This window comes from Barbus barbus (genome assembly GCF_936440315.1).
Source record: "Barbus barbus genome assembly, chromosome: 15".
NCBI classification, from domain to species: Eukaryota; Metazoa; Chordata; class Actinopteri; order Cypriniformes; family Cyprinidae; genus Barbus; species Barbus barbus.
Genome location: NC_136743.1, coordinates 13,972,487 through 13,994,075, shown reverse-complemented (window position 1 = coordinate 13,994,075; position 21,589 = coordinate 13,972,487). Strand labels below are relative to the sequence as shown.

General features: G+C 38.3%; 2 protein-coding genes and 1 pseudogene across 6 annotated transcripts in view; 2 read left to right on the top strand and 1 right to left on the bottom strand.

Moving 5' to 3' along the window:
* LOC306881476 (tyrosine-protein kinase yes-like) overlaps nucleotides 1-3,117 on the top strand; it is a 32,985-nt gene extending 29,868 nt beyond the window's left edge. For 2 of the 3 annotated variants that reach the window (XM_079435596.1, XM_079435597.1), the window contains one exon: nucleotides 773-3,117. In XM_079435596.1, coding sequence (XP_079291722.1) covers nucleotides 773-981 — 209 coding nt within the window. In that variant the 3' untranslated portion in view covers nucleotides 982-3,117. The remainder of the gene's footprint in view (nucleotides 1-772) is intronic. The other variant, XR_013785154.1, reaches the window with a different exon arrangement.
* A 1,626-nt stretch (nucleotides 3,118-4,743) lies between these two features.
* On the bottom strand, nucleotides 4,744-8,252 carry LOC306881089 (clusterin-like protein 1; annotated as a pseudogene). Its single transcript has 7 exons — nucleotides 8,144-8,252; nucleotides 7,878-8,026; nucleotides 7,596-7,735; nucleotides 7,048-7,480; nucleotides 5,890-6,013; nucleotides 5,137-5,351; nucleotides 4,744-4,926 (listed from the first exon to the last, which is right to left on the bottom strand). The product of its transcript is annotated as a clusterin-like protein 1 (transcript).
* Nucleotides 8,253-12,574: 4,322 nt separating this feature from the next.
* LOC306880813 (collectin-12-like) overlaps nucleotides 12,575-21,589 on the top strand; it is a 40,040-nt gene continuing 31,025 nt past the window's right edge. For both annotated transcript variants that reach the window (XR_013785106.1, XM_079434584.1), the window contains exons 1-2: nucleotides 12,575-13,265; nucleotides 15,793-15,843. Coding sequence is in view for 1 of the 2 variants with exons in the window: in XM_079434584.1 (XP_079290710.1) it covers nucleotides 13,259-13,265; nucleotides 15,793-15,843 (58 nt within the window). In the remaining variant the exon portion in view is untranslated. The remainder of the gene's footprint in view (nucleotides 13,266-15,792; nucleotides 15,844-21,589) is intronic.

The window sequence follows — 21,589 nt, the reverse complement described above, 5'->3', positions numbered from 1 at the left end:
ATTTTACCAAGCTACGAGAATACTTTATTTGTGCAAAGAAAACAAATAACGTTCTGTAATGTTCTGATAATGAACGAAGGTCTTACGGGTTTGGAATAACATGAGGGTGTGTAATTAATGACAGAATTTTCCTTTTTAGGTGAACTACCCCTTTAAGCATTTCCATCTAAGCCACAACAAGAAGCCCAGCAGCTTTTTAACTTCCCACTTGAAGGGATAGTTCACCCAAAATTGAAAATTTTATGTTTATCTGTTTACACCCAGGGTATCCAAGATGTAGGTGACTTTGTTTCTTCAGTAGAATACAAACAAAGATTTTTAACTCAAACCGTTGCAGTCTGTCAGTCATATAATGGCAGTCAATTGGACCCACTGCTTTGAGAGACATTTCATTTGTTGGTGAACTATCCCTTTAACATAAGATTTATTGATTTCAGTTTAGCACACAAGACTTATTGTTGTAAGTCATTATGCAAGCGAGTGTAAATTAAAGTAGGCTGAGCTCAAAAAGATCACTCTGTGTTTCTCGCATGCATAAACAATCCTTCCTCTGAGAGAGCTCTCGGATCCAGTCAACCCACTGATTTACACTTCCTGTCCTTTCACGTAGCACCAGACTGTCTGTCCCCTCTGTCCTCGACGCTCCCATCCTCTGTGGGTTCCAAGCGAAGTGTCCGCTGTAATTACACACCCCTCACATCCTGTCTGAGACAGTCTGGCCGCTGAACAGTGGGCGGTTGCACAAACTGACTCGGTCTCAACTGTTTTTCAGGCATGGTGAACCGAGAGGTGTTGGAGCAGGTGGAGCGGGGCTACAGGATGCCGTGTCCTCAGGGCTGCCCGGAGTCGTTGCACGAAATGATGCGGCTCTGCTGGAAGAAGGACCCAGACGAGCGGCCCACTTTCGAATACATCCAGTCCTTCCTGGAGGACTACTTCACCGCCACTGAGCCACAGTACCAGCCCGGAGACAACCTGTAGAGACCTTCTACGGGACCCAGAGACTCACCACCATGTGCTAATAAGCCACCAGGACGGTTCCCAAACCCATTGTGGCACCTCCTTCCAACAGCTCCCCTGCACACTTGTCCTTACAGAGATGTTTTTGTTTCTTTTGTTCTTTCCCCCCAGAGTCAAACTTAAAAACTCGATTAGTGCATCTAAACGTAGCTTTCACTGCAGATACAGGTTGATCTTTGCCTGAGGATGTGTGTGTGGCAGAGTTGACGAGGGTGTGTGTATGAGCGGGTTTGGAGCCAGACCATGTCACGCTCCCAGAGCTCTGCTGGGGTGATTCCCTGCATTGCAGACAGAGGGAGCTGTGAAACAAGCGATGAGCTTAGTGCTGATGGCTGGTTCACAGTTGCACAAAATCAGCTTTTTCTCTGTCTTCTTTATCTATTTTGTTTTTCCCTCCCTCTTGTATGTTTTCTTTTTCACATGAACGCTAAATCTTATTGTAAAATAAGTCTTTATTATTTTAAAGTTGTTCATGTTTCTTTTTTCTCTTTTTTTTTTTTATTTTATTTAGTAGTTTGAGTAGTTTATTAAAAGTGACCAATAACTGTGGTTGAATCGGTTGGCGCTACCAGTGACAGTTAGTGCCATTGCTGGGACGGGAATGTGAAAGTCAAAGAAGGACAGAGAGAATGAGACGCATGAGGGAATTAGCCGTTCTGAATGTATGGGAGCTCGAGTTTAAGACATCAATTAAAGGGGCAGGATTTGTTTTTCTCTAAAATACTTTTATAGCAAATCATGGTTTTTAATAAGTACCTTCATATCAGTTTCAATCAATCTCTATGAGAGCTTGAAATCATATCCTGGGAGATAATTCATATTGGAAAGCCTTCACAAAACCTTTCTGACGACTGATCGCCATTTCAACCAGCTGCTAATTTTCAAGCAAAAAGTCATTATTATAAATCGTATTTTTGTGCCAAGGGTAATTAAGCAGATACACCTTTGATTAACAAAACACTAGACCTGACCAGTCCAAATATCATTCCTCATGCTGCTGTTGAGACCCGACAGGTCGCAATATCACAACAGCAATGCCTGAGTTGCTTTTTTTACGCACATCAGCATCCACACTGCCAGGTTTGTGTTTTTTTGTGCCAACACATTTGTAGTGTTGCCAACCTCTTGGTACCAATTCATTGTTCTCTCATGTACACTCCAATAAATGAACCACAGAGATTTATTGATCTTTCACAGATGATTTCATACGTAAATATTTTAGTATATTTCAAGAGAGCCATGGTTTCGTCATCTTGACATACGAATGTGAACTTGCTCAAATTATTTCACACAGATCTTTGTTTTTGCCCAGGAATCAGATTTACAAAGTCTTTTTAACTCCATGATATACCACGTTTGCTGCTGGTGGAGTTGTTACATTTCCTGTTTAGGCATCACTGTGAAATATTCAGGTACTACAGATTGAGACCATTTATCAACCAAAGTTTGATGGAGTCGGTAAAATTTGCCTTCTATCCTGAGCGCATTTAAAAAAATGATGTGATTGATGTTTTCCTTGATCTGTTAAAATGGTACAAGTCTAATGGAGAGGGCAAATTAGACGACTTCATACAGCTGTACAGTTTTTGTACCACTATTACAGATTCAGTCTTAATGTTTGGTCATGTACTGTCTGTTACGGGGTTCATTTCATCCATGACAAGGAATTGAATGCACTTGGGATGAATCAGACCGATATCTTTTGGAGGGCTAATTTGAATGGTTTCTTCTCCCTTTTGTTGTGTAGCTTTTCATATATAGAGAGGCCTTGCTTTTGTCCTTCCTGTACGTGAGCCCTTTGTCCTAGGGACTGTATAGTCTCCTCCTGTATCCAGGACATCAACTAGACATCTCTCCCATCACCACAACCTGTTTTACAAGGGCTGCAGGCAAGTTTGTGCAAAACACTTTTTGAATTTTGTTCTTCGTGTCAAAAAAAAAGAAAGAAAATACTGTAATGTAAGGTGAGGGTCTCCGCTGCAGAGTTGATGAGGATGTTTGTTGTGAAACAATGGTTACGATTACTAATCTGAACAATTTGTACAGTAAAAAAATAAAGTTTTACATAATGCTTTTAACTCCATGAGGGTTATTTGTAAATCATGTGTGTTTGTTGTTCAGACATTTGAATTGGAACTGGAAAATGTATGGCATTGGGATTGAACAGAAACTTGGAAGCCCTTTTCCAGCTGACAGTAAAAAAAAAAAAAAAAAGGTGCATAATCTGAATTTTGATCTTGCAATATCAGTGCATATCACACAATGCGGCTTTATTTCTTATTGTAAGTTTCTCACAATTAAATTTTTTACTCTTGAGACAGAAACAAGTTTCCATGGAAACATGCTCAAGAATTAAATGAAGCATTTATAATGCTTTATAGTTTTTAGATTTCTCAGTGAACACACAAAGGCCAACTGATGTAATAAACTAGGAAATGGTTTTGCACTAAAAGTGAATTATTTTTAAGGAGCAATTGTTATACTTGTTTACAATCACACAGTGATATATACTTTTAGTATACTTGAAGTACATTTCTGACACTGATGTTTAAGTCAGTTAACACAAGACAAGTTACAAATGCAGCTAACTGGAACCGGTCACATAAGACCATAAATAAATAACAATAGTTGCAGTGACTTGATTTTTATACTTAACACAATGCATAAAATATAACTAAATACATAGGATATAGGATGTACCAGTGTACCTGGGAAGAAAACTGCTGACTTGTAGATTATACATCATGCCTAAAAAACAAGAACACTGTTAGACTAGTCAAGAGATGAGCATTAGATCCACTACCTGCTTTTTTTGACATTTTAATTTAGAGTTAGTTTAGATCATTTTAAAATATTAACCCTGTAGAGCCTGACGTATAGTCAGATCTTTGTAAATGCTTTATTGAACCTTTAAATAAATATTTTTTGATACATAAGGATTTTATGGGCCATATAGTATGAGACTATGTAGCTATATATTTTATTTAGGGGCCCAAACTGAGCAAAATTATTTTGCAATTTGGTGCAGCATTTAATTCTGATAGCTTGTAATGTAAAACAGTTAGATTTTTATAACCGTATAACAGACTACTTAAATTCAAAGAAGTATCAGTTGTCATATCTCCCAATATTATGGATTCATAAGAAGATATTGATATACTTAGTTTTATGATCAGTGCTCATTTAATTTTGGGGGCAAACACATCACAATACAGAAATATGATAATTGAGAGATGTACAAATAAACGTTCCTCAAGAGCCTGTTGTATGATTGATACATTTTAACACAATTTTTCTTTATATTATGTATGGAAAAAACTGTTGATTCAGTCCAGTAAATGATTATATAGAAATATTAATAAAATATAAAACTAGTACTATAATGTACTTTATAGAAATCATCAAAGATTTTTGACAAACATTTTTACAGTTATACTCGCAGGCCTTTTTCTTGCTAAAAGTTATCAACAGGTTTTTCATCAATGTTTTTGTCATTTTGATATTTCAGAGCCCTTAAATTTATGTATCAAATATGATGATGCACGCTTGATAGGGTTAATAATTTAAATACTTTTAAGTCAGTCACCCTAGTGGCTCCCCAGTCCCTTGTTGAGAACCCCTGATTTATGATTAAACTGTGGGGTGAACTGTCCCTGTGAAATGTGTGCTGATGAGTGTGAACTATTCTGACATGTTTCATGATGTGACTAATTGGAAAGTGTCTCACCTGGCCATCTGCTTATACTTGCCCAGAGCCTCATGTGCCACATACTGGATGAAGGCGGGATCCTGCAGCCTGAGACCCACAGGAACGGTCAGGGTGAGAGTGGGGGAGTTGAGAATATTCACTTCCACTGTAGTGTCTGCTGCTGGGGTGTTGCCGCCCTCCTCAATCTGTGCCACCACCTTGTTTTTTGGGATCAATAGATTTAGTATCTGATTTTTCAACTAAATTTACCACCACTGTTGCTTTATTTCTCACCTACTGAATAATTTCCATATTCATGTAGTATAGTATTTCAATGAATACCATGGTACTACCATGCTACAGATCCAAAATAGCACAGTATGACAAAAAAATGGTAATACGATGATATTTTCTTGGTATTGTCTCACCATGGCAATGCTGAAGATGCTCTCAGGAGTGGTGGTGTTATTGGCGAGCTCAGTCACCCAACCAAAGTCAGAGGCCATGTTGTTGAGCCAGCTGATGGTGTCATCCGTGTGACTCTGCACGATGCCCAGCACCTCCTCGTACTGCTGATTGGATGCTTCCAACAGCTGAGAAGCTTCATCCAACTCAATGTGTAGTTCTCTTACATTTGGGCATTCTGTGAATCAAACAATAAGTACTTGAAATGATCAGTGTCACTGGTAAGAGGTTTCTAACGGGACAGTTCACCCAAAAATTTAAATTATGTCTTCATTTACTCAGTCTCATGTTGTTCCAAACCTGTATGACTTCAGTTTTTCCATGGAACACAATGACAAAAGAGAAGTTCCAGAGCCTGTTTGATGGTGAGGAGAACAGCTTGTTTTCCTTAGTCATTTTTTTCAATGAATCAGTTGGATCAGTTTCACTAACCAGCCCGATTTATTCTTTCATGAGTCTGAATGATCTGATTTTCAATATCAACTCACTCACTCTCATCTGGTAGTTAACAGCTAATTGTTATTGGTTATCAGTGAATAATGTCTTAAAAAACAATGACTCATTCCTCACTTCTGGAGAGCTGGAATATACAGGAGTAGAGGATTTTCCCTTTTTGTGTTCCATAAATTCAGGTTTGAAACAACATGAGAACGAGGCTGACAGGATTTTCATTTTTGGGTGAACTGTCCATTTAACTAATCAATGTGAGCTCTTACCGGTAAACAGGGTTCCCTGGCAGGCCTCACACTTGCTCTGCAGCTGCCAGCACTCTTGAGGACTGTCTGCGCAGGTCTCTGCACAGTCTCTTGTTCTGCAGAAACTGAGGGAAGAGTTTCCTCTCTGGAGTGAATACAGACACATGTAGAGAGAGTTAAGGCTTGTTCAAACCAAGATCTATAACTATATTAGCATTCACACCAGCACACGAAAACTTTAAGAGCACACTGCAGTTATGTTGTCTGCTACTTTAAAAGCTCAAGTTCTTTAAAATCGGGTGGATTCCAATTGGCTGTCAATGCTTTATCATTCATCAACTGGGGGATTGTTGCGAGACCCCCAATAACTCTTGGCCCCCTGTAGTTAGTCAGTCCCCCACTAGCAACATCCCTGTCTGTCAATGTTTTTTATTGATCATCATCTGAATAAAATAGCTCTGAAAGTGATGCCACATTGTTTCCCTGTGTCACAGTTGAATTGTGGCCTGAGCTATTCTATTCTATTAACAGATGTTAATAGAATAGAATGTCATTGGTTTTGAAACAACATGTGGGTGAGTAAATGATGACAGAATTTTTGGTTGCACTTTATTTTACCATTTGTGTACTTATGTGTACTTGCATGTACTTACCTAAGAAAGTACTGGTAATATAAAGTAACTACATGGGGTAGAGTTTAGGGGTAGGTTCAGGGTTATTAACCAGTTATATTATTTACTTTAACAAGTACATAAGGAAGCCGTGGCCTAATGGTTAGAGAGCTGGACTTGTAATCCAAAGGTTGTGGGTTCGAGTCTCCGGCCGGCAGGAATTGTAGGTGGGGGGAGTGAATGTCCAGCGCTCTCTCCACCCTCAATACCACGACTGAGGTGCCCTTGAGCAAGGCACCGAACCCCCAACTGCTCCCCGGGTGCCGCAGCATAAAATGGCTGCCCACTGCTCCGGGTGTATGTTCACGGTGTGTGTGTGTTCACTGCTGTGTGTGTGCACGTTGGATGGGTTAAATGCAGAGCACGAATTCCGAGTATGGGTCACCATACTTGGCTGAATGTCACTTCACTTCAAGTACATAGTATGTACATGAGGGACAGGACTGTAAAATGAAGTGCTACCAAATTTTCATTTTTGGCTGAACACACATTTTTCAGGATAGAGCACCTTTCTTCTCTGTCTTCTCCATAGCATCATGAATGACACTGAAGGCTTGTGTGACTATGGCCCCAAACTCCTCCAACACACTTCTGCCAAAGTGAAAGAAGGACTCCAGCACATCTTCCAGTCCCACACCCTCCAGAAAGGCAGAATCCAGAGCTTTGTTGGCAGGCTTGAGCTCCAGCTCGCTCTCTTTATCCTCCTGAAGCTCAGGGCTGAAAGCCCTTCGTAGGGCCTGGTCCAGCTCATGGTGGAAGTGGGAGACCAGCACGACACTGCGATTGACCAGTGTTCCCACTTTGGTGAGCAGGTTGCTGAAGGAGTCCTCGATCCTCACCATCTCCAGGTCAGGATTCTCTGCGCTCTGGTTCAGCACAACCTCATCCTGAGTATCACGAGGGCCAAAGCGAGAGCTCAGCCTTTGGAAGAAGTTCTGTAGCTGTGGAAAACAGAAAAATACATGATACAATTTTGGTATTTTGATTCAATTTATAGCTATCAAATAGTTTCAAAACTCAGCATTGGAATGGCAAAGGTGGATGAGAATTCTGTATTTTATTTGTGAAGTTCTTTCCTAGAAGTTCTTACAGGTGTCAAGACAAGGTCGACATTCCTCCCAGGAGGACTTGAGAGACTCCTTACACTGCTGTTCGTTCAGCTTCTTCTCTATGTCCTGTGCAATCTCTGCTGCCCCCTGATGGTGCAAGAAGCCAATGATAGGTTTCGAACATTTATATCAAAATGGCACTTAATTTTGTTTATAATTTTTTTGTTTAACACAACTAGAAAGACTGTTTATTTTGGTTTTAAAAAATCCCACTTAAATATTCACTTACCTTTTTCTTCTCCCCGCTGTGCCTGAGGGACTTCATGAGGTTTGCATGTTTCTCTTCGTTCCTGGCCATGAACTCCTTCATTTGTTTGACCCCAAACAGTGCTTTGCTGACCTCCTGATCCACCAGCTTCTCCCCTTCCAGAGACAGGCCTGAAAGACGATCACGTTTCAGGTCATCTACATGTCATTTGGTTGTTCCCCGATTTTGTGAATTAATTTGAGCAAATAGTCATGATATTCATCTCTTTGTCTATAGGATGCACTCACGTTTGAGAGTGTTGGCTGATATCGGAGGCAGGTCAGCATCAGGGCCAGGGGCACAATGAAAGGCCCCCAGAGACGCCAGTAAAACCAGAGAGAAGATCAACGCCCTCATCCTCAGCAACTTCAAAGGAATAACAAAGCCTGTTTAAGAAGCAAGTAGATGCTTTAGAGACTTTAATGAAATAATCGCAAATATTTTTTGAAAGGCTTTATAATATGCAATACACAATAATAAGAATAATAACATCTCTCGTTTTTTTTTTTTTTTTTTTGTCCCCATTCAGTCTTTTTGATCATAAGAAAGATGGAGCAGTAACAGCTGTGAGCAACCACTGAGTGGCACTACAACTTCACTGAAAATGTATGGTTCAAAGAAAGTAAGTGTTTTATAACCTTCAGGAAACTTATAGTCCGTATGTCACTCTTTAGTCTGTGTGGTCGGTTTATGTTAGTATCTTAGTATCTATAGGTACATCTCAAAAAATTAGAATATCGTGAAAAAGGTCAATATGTTTTGTCACTCATTTCAGAAAGTGAAACCCATATATTATATAGATTCATTACACATAGTGAAAGATTTCAAGCCTTTATTTCTTGAATTTGTGATGATTATGGCTTACAGATAACGATATTCAGTGTCTCAGAAAATTTGAATATTTCATAAGATCAATAAATACAGAAATGTCAGTCTTCTGAAAAGTTTGTTCATTTCTATGCACTCAATACTTGGTTGGGCCTCCTTTTGCATGAATTACTGCATCAATGCGGCGTGGCATGGAGGCAATCAGCCTGTGGCACTGCTCAGGTGTAATGGAAGCCCAGGTTGCTTTGATAGCAGCCTTCAGGTCATCTGCATTGTTGGGTCTGGTGTCTCTCATCTTCCTCTTGACAATACCCCATAGACTCTCTATGGGGTTCAGGTCAGGCGAGTTTTCTGGCCAATCAAGCACAGTAACACCATGGTCACTGAACCAGCTTTTGGTACCTTTGGCAGTGTGGGCAGCTGGAAAATGAAATCAGCATCTCCATAAAGCTTGTCAGCAGAAGGAAGCATGAAGTGCTCTAAAATTGATGGCTGCATTGACTGTGGACTTCAGAAAACACAGTGGACCAACACCAGCAGATGACATGGCAGCCCAAATCATCACTGACTGTGGAAACTTCACACTGGACTTCAAGCAAAATGGATTCTGTGCCTCTCCACTCTTCCTCCAAACTCTGGGACCTTGATTTCCAAATCAAAAGCAGAATTTACTTTCATCTGAAAAGAGGACTTTGGACCACTGAGCAACAGTCCAGTTCTTTTTCTCCACAGCCCAGTTAAGACGCTTCTGACGTTGTCTCTGGTTCAGAAGTGGCTTGGTAGCCCTTTTCCTGAAGACGTCTGAGTGTGGTGACTCTTGATGCACTGACTCCAGCTTCAGTCCACTCACTCTCCCAAGTGTTTGAATCAGCTTTGCTTGACAGTCTTCTCAAGCTTGAGGTCATCCCTGTTGCTTGTGCACCTTTTCCTACCCAAATTCTTCCTTCCAGTCAACTTTGCATTTAATATGCTTTGATACAGCACTCTATAAACAGCCACACCTTTCAATAATGACCCTCTGTGACTTACCCTCTTTGTGGAGGGCGTCAATGTTCGTCTTCTGGACCATTGCCAAGTCAGCAGTCTTCTCCATTATTGTGGTTTCAAAGAACAAGAGATACCCATAATTTATACTGAAGGGATGGTCATTAATTGAAACTCAAATGTAAATATTCTAATATTTTGAGATACTGATTTTTGACTTTCATGAGCTGTAAGCTCTAATCATCAAAATTATATAAAAGTTTCACTTTTTGAAATAAGTTACAAGAAAAAATGAACTTTTTCACGATATTCTAATTTTTTTTAGATGTACCTGTAATCCATTTTTATGTTTGCTTCCAGATATTTCTACTGAGAATTGAGGGACAATTCTCTAGATTCTAGAGTCTCTAGAGTCTAGAAGCTTCTTTCTGGGATTAAGAAGGTGGAATATGGGATATATTAAGCCGTTTAAGAGGTTACAGAATGTGGCTTCATATTATAGAGCCAAACAAGTCTTGTGACTATCTACCCAAAACCCTATATTTTCGAGATCAGCAACCAGACATATGAGGTGTTATTGTAAGAAGCAACACATTCTAGAAAATATTTTAGAAATACCACCAGAGGTGCACAAGTTCACCAGCTTTACTTCATGACCACCTGTTGTCTTGAACACAACAGAGCCACCACATTTGGCAGGTCAGAGTCAAAAGCTAGTGTTGTAAAGCTGTCACATCATATGTCTGAGTGCTGGTAAAACGATCAGTACATAATTTTCTGCCATTGATATTTGTGGCCAAGTTTGTTACACGATAATGTCTGCATTAGTCAAAATGAGGAGGTGCTTTTAAATCACAGCTAACCATTGAATGGAAGTGTTTGCTAATTGTGTTATGGCACTTTTATAGTTTTTTTATTTTTTAGAACAAAGGTAAATATAGAAAAGGTAAATTTGATAAGTTTTAAGATGTATATCACAAAGTCTTAAGGTTTAAGATCAACCTTGTGTATATAACAAAGTAGAAATTGGTAACAAAGACGTGATGTAGGCCCACATTCCCCAGTTTCTCATTAGCGCACCATGTCCTTGTAAAAGTGCCCCCTCTTTGGGGCTTGTGACCCTGAAAATAGTATTTTCTAACCTTTAATGAGAAACAGCAATATGGGCCACTGGGATGTCCATCTCTGCTAAGTCTAAACACACCTGTTTCTCATAACCCTCTCTGGACCTGTCGCGCTCATCTAGTGCCAAAGACCTGGCGGTTGGCACGCCGAGGGTGAATTACTGGAAACCTCAGAATACAAATAAACAGTAACGACAGAACATGAATGAAAACATTGCTTTAGTATAAAACGAAACAGACCCTATTCCTTATAAAAAAATATTTCATGAAAAATTGCCAGATTTTTACCATATTGGATGTCCTTCAAATGCTGTAAGCTTTCAGAATCGTTTTGTTTAATTTTTGTAACAACAGTAGCAACTATGGTATTTTTGTGGAAACTATGGTAAAGTTTGAAGGAAAGTTACATTCCGAAGGTAAATAAAAAATGGATAAGTCACCTGCTCTGGCAAAAAAAGCTTCCGCTACTTAAGAGGGCACATAAAGTCAGTTTAGAACCCAGCGGTGTAGCTTTAATACGTTTGGAAAAACATTTCTGGCCAGTGTGGTGCAGCGGATCACACGATTCTGAACAATCCAGCGGGATGTCAAATAATTAATCACGGATCCCTGTGGCAAAAAGGTTTAGAGAGAAATGCAAAGAAAAAACAAAATGAGCTGTGTGCTTATTAAACCCGAAGGGAGCAGAACAATTGAGCAAGCAATTTTGAGCAACAGTCAACACACGCAAAGGACTTTTCACTTGGCAGTCCTGGGATTCAGAGCCAACACGCTGGCATACCTTATACATTTATTTGAAAAATAGCACCATAATTGATTAAGAAAGAAATTCAGTTACACTTTATATGAAGCATAAAAATCTATATTATCATGTTAATGTTGTTGTCATATAACACATTAAATTTGGTGTTGGACATGCGTTTTATTACATTAAACACATGATTAACGTTATTTTTGAACGCATGATCTTTTGTAATGGAGAATATTGCCACATTATAAACTATCAAAATGGAACTTGCTTTTAACAGCCTTTTATAAGTTTTTCAGTCTAACTTTAAATTAAAAAATTATGTAGCATAATACCGTACAAATACCGTAAATACCGTAATAAAACAAATACCGTAATAAAAAAATTATATAATCTAATTAGCCTATATTATTGTGTAATTATATAAAGCTTAAAGTTCACCAAAAAAATTAAAATTCTGTCATCATTTACAAACCCCTCCTCTTGTTACAATCCTGTATGAGTTTATTTCTTCTGTTGAACAAAAATAGAAGACATTTTAAATAATGTTGGTAACCAAACAGTTAACGGTAGCCATTGAGTTCCATATGTTTCCCATATTATGGAAGTCAATGGCTACTGTTGTCATCAGGTTGTCCCTATCCCTTTAAAACACATGGCAACATCTTGCAGTGAGGTTTTACTTTGTTCACTTGTTTATCCACCAATTACAGAGAAATATGATATTAGCATTTTAGTTCTGAGAATAAAACTTGCAAAGTAATTTGAATTTAAGAGGGTTATGAACTAGATATTTGAAACCAACACACCACTGCTAGAGAAAACACTCATTTTTATAACTGTACTTTGTGTTACTGATATAAAGCTTGCATTTGTCACAACTCCAGTCCTCACTTTAGATGCATTATTCCAGCCTAATAGTGGACATAAAAGTGTTCATAAAGACTTTTCTACACTGAAAGGTTGGGCCATGCTACGTTTTCCCTTGTTAAGCCATCATTACAGTGGAGAACAGTGCAGAGTATGAAGGGATTTGAAATGCTGAGTTTTTAGGTGAACAAAATCACGTAGTAATTTGAGTAGTATGTTTTCTATAGTACGGTTTCTTTACAGATTAAGATTTCACAGCACTCCAAGGTCAACAAAAACTAACTCGTGCAACGTGTAAGACCCTCCCGTGTGCCAAGAGGAAGTTTAACTCCAGATGCAGTGCTGCACATCGAGAAGAGGAGGCTGCTGCTTTTCACCTGGTTGTCCTTTAAGAGATTCAGTTCATGTAGAAAACAAGTGGACTAACAGACACCCTACGGACTCCCAATTTCTCTCTGGTTCTCGGGTTGCAGCCAAAAGGCAGAAGAGCCTCACTTACCTCAAGTGAATTTCCATCGGAACACGTTCTCATGGAAAGAGAGAAAAAGTTTACGTCTTGAGCTGAAGTTTGTTGCCTACGACTTATTAAACATCGTGTCCACGAGTTTTTCCTTTTGTTGTTTTAGTTTTATTTATTTAGTTTAGCATCAGTCGCAGGGATTGAGGGGGTGATAAACACTCTACGCATGTTTCAGGTGGAATATTCGCATCTGTGAAACTTCAGCGCGATTCTTGAGTCCGCGCTATTATCATGAGATTGATGTGAACTTTTGGCTCTTGACGGAACGGTGTACCTCAGTTTTAACACAATGAAGGGTAAGTTGAATTTCAAATTATAAGATGCTTACACATTTTTAGTGCACTGTCTTTTTAAGAGAAGTCTCTTGAGTCTATCCACGCGTTTCGCTCTTCAGTTTTTCTGCTTTTCTTTCTTTCCTTCTCTTGTGAGAGGAATGTGTGTTACTCCAGTGGACGAAACATCTGGTTGCGATTAACTTCTCGTAGATTGTTATAAGACAGCTGAATAGAAGGATCAACACACAACCTTGCGTTGCTGACCCGGCCATTGTGTGGGATGTTAAGTGACATTTCTCCCTTTGTCTTAAAAAAAAAAATCAAAACACGTGGCCACGTTACAAATGAAACATCTGGCGAGGTGTGAAGATGTTTCTCTAAGGGTTGAAGAACTTGTGAAAACTCATTTCTGCAAAGTTTCTATTAAATCTGACTGACTTTAAAGTGTTGATGTTCAGTTAAATACGTGTTTGGATTCATAATTTTTAATTAAAGGTGCAGTCTTTTTTTCTATTACAGGCCACTTAAAAGTTTTACACAACTGTGAGAAATGTCAAAAATAAATGTTGATATTAGAGTAATGTGCACTGACATGAGATGAATCCTTCAGATATATCAGTCTTTTTTATTCTGTATGAAGTGAGTCCACCCTCATGGATGCAGAAAACGGAACAAAAGATAAACAAACAGCTTCATTGTTAATCAGCAGCACCAACAAAAATGTTTCATCCAGGCTAAGTTTAAACTCTAAAACTGCTATACTATTGGGATGAATAACAAAAACTTAATGAGTGCATCTTTAAAAGTATCATGTGCTCTTAATTCTAAGTTAAAGTAATTTGTGCTGTGGAAATAAAGGGTCAGAATTATATCATTAAAAATGAAAAGGTCTTCTGTATTTTCAGAGGTTCTTGAAACTTTGGTGTTCTACAAGCCAAGATGTTTTCCATCTCAATTGCACACTAGAATTTAAACGTGTGACTCAGAGAGCCACTTACAGTAAAAACAACCCCCACATCTCCCCATCCTGGTTCATTTTGCATGTCCAATGGCCAGATGTCTTGACACACACCAAGCCTTCACATCACATTTTTGTGCCTTATGAGTTATGCAACATTGAACTACTTCTCATTTTTAACCAGAAGCCTGCCATCTAGTGGAAATGTCAATATAAATATTGTGTGAATTCATATTGAACTAAAAAAGAAATGAATGTAGCCTCCTTATGCATGAAAATTGACTTTAAAAATCTTGCTTCATTGGAAGTGCAGTTTTAATGCAACTTGAATTGAATGCAGTACAATTAGAAATAAATACTTGAAAAAAAAAAATCTTAATGTGTATCTAAAAGCAGGTTTGTTGTCACTGTGTCAAAAAGTGGGCTCCTGTGGGTTGCTTGGATTTTGGACTTCAGACAAGTAAAATAACTCATCTTTTGGTTAGATAAATGTTAATTTACATTAAATCAATTCAAAGCATTAACATATTAATGATTAGTAAACAGAGCAAAAGGCACTTTGAAAAAAACCTAATAAGGATGTTTAGACCACACACTGTGAATTGTTGTTCCCCTGAGTAGTGGTCATCCGCAGTCTTCTGTGATACTCCTCCATGCGTAACATTTTTATCCTTGAAAGTTTTATTTCAAGCAAAATGTCAAGTTTCTGACTGTGACATTGTAAAAATGTTGTTGTTTTTTTCTGGGTGTGTGGGAGTTTTGGTCCTTTGCATTTCCCAGAGTTGTGCTGTTATTTTCAGCTAAAATACTGAAATAGCTGTCAGCATCGGTCTATAATTCTTTGTCCCAAGCTGTTTGTTCCCTGGTTTTCCACTCTGAGGTTTCTATGGGTTGTGTGTCTGTCCAGCTGGATGGCTGGACTTGAGGTCACACTCTGTGGGGTTTCTAACGAACTGTTCCCCCACCCACCTGCGGTTCTGACTCTGGTTTAGTATCAGAGTGAGGGGGAGTGGGCTCCAACTACAGAAACATGTGTTCTTTCTTTATTTTCTCTGGCCTTGGACAGTGACACATAAAACCGCCTGGAGTCACCCCTCTCCTTTCCCATGAGCATGGTAGCCACATGAGAGAGCGCTCCAGGACAGGAAGAGGAAGTAGAGGATGGTATAATTTAGTTAACTCATGAATGGACCATCCTGGCCAATGTTATTTCAGCAGTCAGATGCAGACCACATGCTTTTTATCAATTCCAAAGCTGATGTTATGTTTGTTTATGTTATTTATCTCAGCATAATATACTTACCTTGTTTCTGAAGAAGCATGAATATTGTCATATTTATTTGGTGTTATGACATTTCAGAGCTTGTTGTCTGTGCCTAACAATGTGTCATATATTACAATATTTTACTAATATATAGCAAGGATGTATTGAACCGATCAAAAGTGACAGAAAAGATATTTAAAATAGTTCTGTTTCAAATTAATGTTAAATATACATTCTATCAATGAATATTATTTTAGGACATTATTTGATTAACAGGCCTGCAGCACTTGCTATACTAATTTCATTGTCATTTGTTACTTTCGCAGACGACTTCACTGATGAAGAGGAAGTGCAGTCTTTTGGCTACAAAAGGTTTGGTAAGTGCATTGCAGTGCCTGGTGAATTTGCAGTCAGTTCATAATCAATATAGATGTGCTTAATTGTTTTCTTCGTTCTTCTGCATATATTAGCTTGGACGTGTTTTTAGTGTTTGAAAAGTGCATTGGATTCTAAATTATAGTCAGGAAAGCTGATTATAAGTTACACAAGGTCATGCCCTGGTGTGCACCGCAGTTGTTTTCCCCTCTAAACATGTGCTATTATCATTAGCCCATCAGACGTATGTTTTAGTGAACAAATCTGGATGCCTCAGTTCCTTCTCAGCCTTTTTTATCTTACAATTTTGTATTTGATCATGCTAAACATGTTTGAATGGTTTGCCTTTTTTGTTTACAGTCCCATATTTTACATTCTTTGTGACTGTCAATATTGAAAATTGAATTGTTCATGCCTATTTCCTCTATATTTACATTCAGATTACTTTTGCAGTCATCTAACTGTCACATAAATTCACTTTAAAATACTAATAATTTATTAACACTGTTGAAAAGTCTAATCTCAAAATTAATATACATTTGTCATACTGTATATTATAATGTTTTGGTGCATAAATTCATGTGTAACATTTAAAACATCAGATTAAATTTATTTAGACAAAATAACACAAAATTTTTAACATCAGACTTAACATGAAAACATTTATCCAGAATTTTAATATCAGTAGTTGTATTGAAAATTCCACTCACACATACCATGGTGACCGGTGATATGTATGTTCTTTTAGCATCAGCCCTAAATCTCATACTGTCTTCCTTTTAAGAAGTGACTTGTTTAATTTAGCCAGTGTATTTCCAAGAGAGGCCTCCAACAACAAATCACATCAACTGTGTAATTCGATAGTTTATTACCTATGCATTAAGGCATTTGTGAATCTGTCGTCTTTGGTGGTCCAGAACGAGGTTTCAGGTTTCTGGCTGAGCTACCACCGTCCAACTAGCAAGCACTTATTAAAGTGGCGTGAGTTATTTCCCAGTTTGACTTAGATTTCATTTCATGCAGAGTAATAATGTGCCATTTGACCACTGAGGTAGAAGAATGAGTTGATAAAGGGCATGAACATTAAGAGTGTAGCTCCTAAGAGTGGTTGGACTCAAGCCCACAGCTCATTTGTCACAGCAGAATAGTGTTACTGGGTGAATTTGTCATACACCTCATCTGTTCTAAATACTTTAGTGAAGTGTTAAGTTAATTTAACAGAATACCGGTGATATAAGAGGTTAATAGTACTTTGGGTTTAGGGTTAAGGTTAGGGATAGAATGCCTATTTTGAGCCAAACTGGATTAAAACTGTTCACACAGCGAAAATGAATGGAAGAAATGTAGTGGCTGTCGTATATCGTCTGAGATGGTGAATGTTTATTTGGTCTAGAACACACATTAGCTTCTACAGACTGAAAACTAATGCTCATTCTGAAATCGCATGGTGTCTAGAAGGCTCTGTGTTTGATTTGAAACTTGCTTTGAGACCATTAAAAAAAAAATTATACCAGCGCTAGTTGCGTTGTTTCCCTATTTTCCAGAACTGCAGTCTGATAGTACACAGAAATGATACAGCCTGCATCTACAGAGTCTAAAATGCTGGTGTTTCTGTTGTAACTTGTAGAGTCGCTGATGTATTTCTTGTAATGTAGGCTCATTTCTTGGCTTGACGGCTGTAAGGTGGGTGTAGGGAGCTAGTGAGGAAGTTTGGTGAAGGAATCCAGCAGAATGTGTTACTGTGCTGCGTCAGCACAAGAGTGTAGGGCTAGTGGGTTGCGGGGTCCATGTAGAAGTGTTTGCCATCTCAGTGGATACATTGCATCCCAGCACAGCCCTTTTCGCTGAGCTAGTGCATTCGTGGACAGAAAGTGTTGGAAACTATTCTAGCTCCTTTACACTGTGGCAACATCAGACAATCAAAGCTGCCTGTTTGGATCTGTCACACAGTTTGATTTTAACACATTTTCACTATTAAGTTGATTATTTTCCCTTTCAGTCAAAATATCAAAGTGCTGCCAGATATTTGGCAAAAGTTACTCTGTATCCCTGTGGAACAGAAGAGATCCTTTTACATTTTATAAGCCGTTGAAATAGAAATATGTTTTTTCAGTGGTTTTCAATGCCAATGGGAAAGAGTGCTGGATGGGAAATAAAAAGATGTAAGAAAATATAGAAAAACATATTTTCAAAGAGAAAGCAACATTGTAAAAATGTTAGAAAGACAACAAAATCCAGGGTGCTCAGGGAGTTCAATGAGATATTTGAAGGTGCTCTTTTCCAAGGCACTCTTTTTCAAAAATATTTAAAAAGCCTTTATTATACTGACTATTTCATGATAGAAAATTTAAAAGACACACCCTGAAGAAGGCGTTTTGTGCCGCTACGTGTGGGTTGCTTCCTCCCATGTCTTCTTTTAAATTTTCTATCATGAAATAGTCAGTATAATAAAGGCTTTTTATATATTTTTGAAGAAGAGGGCCTTGGATTTCTCTTTTTTACATTGTAAAGATGTTCTTTATTGCTCACTCATAATAAAATCTGATGAGGTAAATAATGGTAGGATGTTGTTTTCATACTGCAAATGAGGCCTTTTCTTAATCTGTATTTTTGTATCTTCTTGTTTGGTTGCATACATGTTACATTTTTTATATTTTAAAATTGTTTCTTTTATTTAGAAGAGTCATCTTGAGAACAGTTTATCTTTCAGGGTATAATGCTTGTTTGTTTGTATTTGTTTAAAAGCATAAATCTAACTAAATGTATTGAGGTTTATGTTTAAAAAACATTTCAGTTAGAAAATTTACATTTTATTTCCGAGAACATGCCTAGAAATTCTCTTTTCTCAAATTATTGATTAAGAAAATAGTTTCTGCAGTATTGTTGTTTACATGTTTTGTAGTGAAGATGCATTTGATAAAGTATATGTTTGAGTCAGAGCGAGTGTTTTTAATTTGGCTCAGGTTTATTATTACTAGAGAAGAATGTTTTGAGAGCACTTGTTTAATGCACCCCCTCCCCTCCAGGGTTCTACATGCATTGATGTTCTGTAATGCCAACATGAAACATGACATGCTTGTGTGTTTTCAGTATGCGTGCAGAGACCAGGAGGATGGAGTTAGATGGAGAAAGAACATTTGTCTGTCCTTCAGCCCACAGGGTCTGCGGGGTGAGCTGTCGGGGGGGGGGGGGGGGGGGGGGGGGGGGGGGTCTGGAGGATTTTATCATTATCTCAAGCCTGCTCCAGCCTGGATTAGGAGAATGGTACACAGTTCTCCAACTGAGAACAGGCTTCTTTTTTTTTCTCCACTCAATGTACAAATGACCACTTCCCAGCAGGAGGTTCATGGCATTGGCTGTAAGGATTCTGGAGAGGGTTTGGGTCAGTGCTGGGTCAGGCTAGTTGAATTTGACTCTTTAAAGGCACCTTTGCTTGAGCTTTGAGCGGTGGATGCACTATAGAAAGGGGAGATAAGCAGCTACACAAATATGAGCTGAACAATTCTGTTTAAAACAATGTAGTTTACATAGTGACAAGAAAGATTTAGAGTAAATCTTGCTTGTTTATGCTGAATTGACTTGTTGTTGAAGGCTTTGACTAAATTCATGCTTCTTAGTAGTTGACAGGGACAGGGAACAGATCAGGAGTGGTGGTCTCCTCACATAAACAAGGACTGCTACCAAATTTCTCCTCCTTCACTTTTGACAAATAGATATAAATTCAGCTTGTAAAAGAAACCATCTGTTAGGCTGAACCGTGTGAAGAGAATGGGTCAAGTTAGCATCCGTCCGGTCTTCGGAGATGTTCTTACCCACTATAACATACTGTCATGTGATACGGTGTCACACCTAAATGATGGATGGACTCTGTGCCTTTCCTTGCAACACAAGGTCTGGCGTTCATTCAAAAACAATACATGTCACTGATGGAGACCAACTCTTTTCTTTTGGCATTACCAATAAAAGAAAGGCCCCGAGTGTCTGATATATTAATGAAAGTCTTTTGGCTTCCAACTCTGCCAAAATCAACTCTGCACTTCCTGGCTTGAGAAAAAAGGTAGAGTGAAAGAAAGATGTGTATTTTTCTTTGCTCGATTCGGAGTACTACTTACAGGCAATCCGTTTTGCAGAACTGGCCAAGACAGAGGCACAGTGCCTTTGTTTCTGAGGCTTTGATTACTTTGGCTGTTAAGATGACTGACGCACGGTATTATTCTTGATCGGGTTACCTTTTCGACTTTTTTAATGTATAATTTAACTCCGATACGAATACATAAATAATGAATTATTGCGAAAAGTTAGAGGAATTCTTCTTCTGATGGCTGACGTTTGGACAATAATTTCTTTGAACTATATCACAGGGTATTTTTCTTCATGGCACATCTGTATTTTAATTGGACATGGCTCCACTGAGTAGTGCAAACACATCCATTTCATTTAGTAGTTTGTTTTTTTATGTCACCAAACGTAATTAGTATTTATATTTTGTTTCTTAGTCACTTACACAATGGGTGGAGTGTCACCGTTTGTCCTGGTGTTTGCTGCTCTTTGTTCTATTTACGTGTTAAGCATGTATGGCATGGCATGGAAGTTTATTAAAGAGCTCGGTGGGTTTTATCGGCTGCGTAAAGTGATGAAGCTTGTGAGCGCTCTTCTGGCTTATGTCAGGCTAAGCTTAGTTGCTGCGGTAACGAACAGCCTTGATTGCTGAGTCAGGATCCAGGCCTTGTGGTGGGCCACCCACTAGCATGAACCTTTCCTGCTCCAAACTCCCCAACCCACACTCCTCCCGTCAGCATGATGACTGTACCCCTGCTAGAACATTCGATACACAAGAGGTTAAAGGAACAGTTCACCCAAGGAATTTTTTTAAAGACTCTTTACGTAGTCCTTAGTGACTGTAGCTGTCAAGCTCTAAAAAGAACAAAAAACACCATAAAAGTATCATGAAAGTCGTTCATGCCATTCCATATAAAAGTATTTTGAAGGCATACCATAATTTTGCGTGAGGAACAGTCTAAAGGTACAGCACGATATTCTGGGCTCTTGATCGCCATCTATATGTTGAAACATAAAGTTGCAAGTTTTTTATTCATTTCTAACGAAATATTAAAGCAAAAGTCCATAAGGGAAAAGAAAATCCATAACGTCATTATTCACAAATAAATGTGCCTACCCCTTGCATTCAGAATAAAAAAATGGTTACTGTAGTGACAAACAATTTTTTGTTTTTGTTTTCACTTCTGGACATAGGCCAGACACAAGCCTGTTGTGTGAAGTAGTGTTGGCTAGATGTTAGTAAAAACATCGGACTGTAAGATTGCAGATACACAATATCATCGTGCTAATTTATTTAATTATTTACTTACTTAGTTTCATAGCCGGAAAGTGAACCAACTTATAGCCATAAAGTGAACAGCCATAAAGTGAAAGGCTAAAAGCAGCCTAATGCTTCTCATTCTGTGGTCTTTAATTATGTTTTTCAAAAAAACTTCAATTTTTTTTTGAGCTTGACAGCCCTTGGTTGTTATATGGCAAAAACTGCAGAACAATTCTTCAGAAAATTCAACTTTTGGGTTGAATGGGGTAAAAAATTATATGGATTTGGAACTATATGAGTAAATAATGACATAATTTACATTTTTGGATGAACTGTCTCCTTTAAGGAAAAGAAAGAAGAAAATGTTTCACAATTCTAAATTGCATTAATGCCTGTTGTGCTATGCTCTGTTTGAATTTGGATGAAGG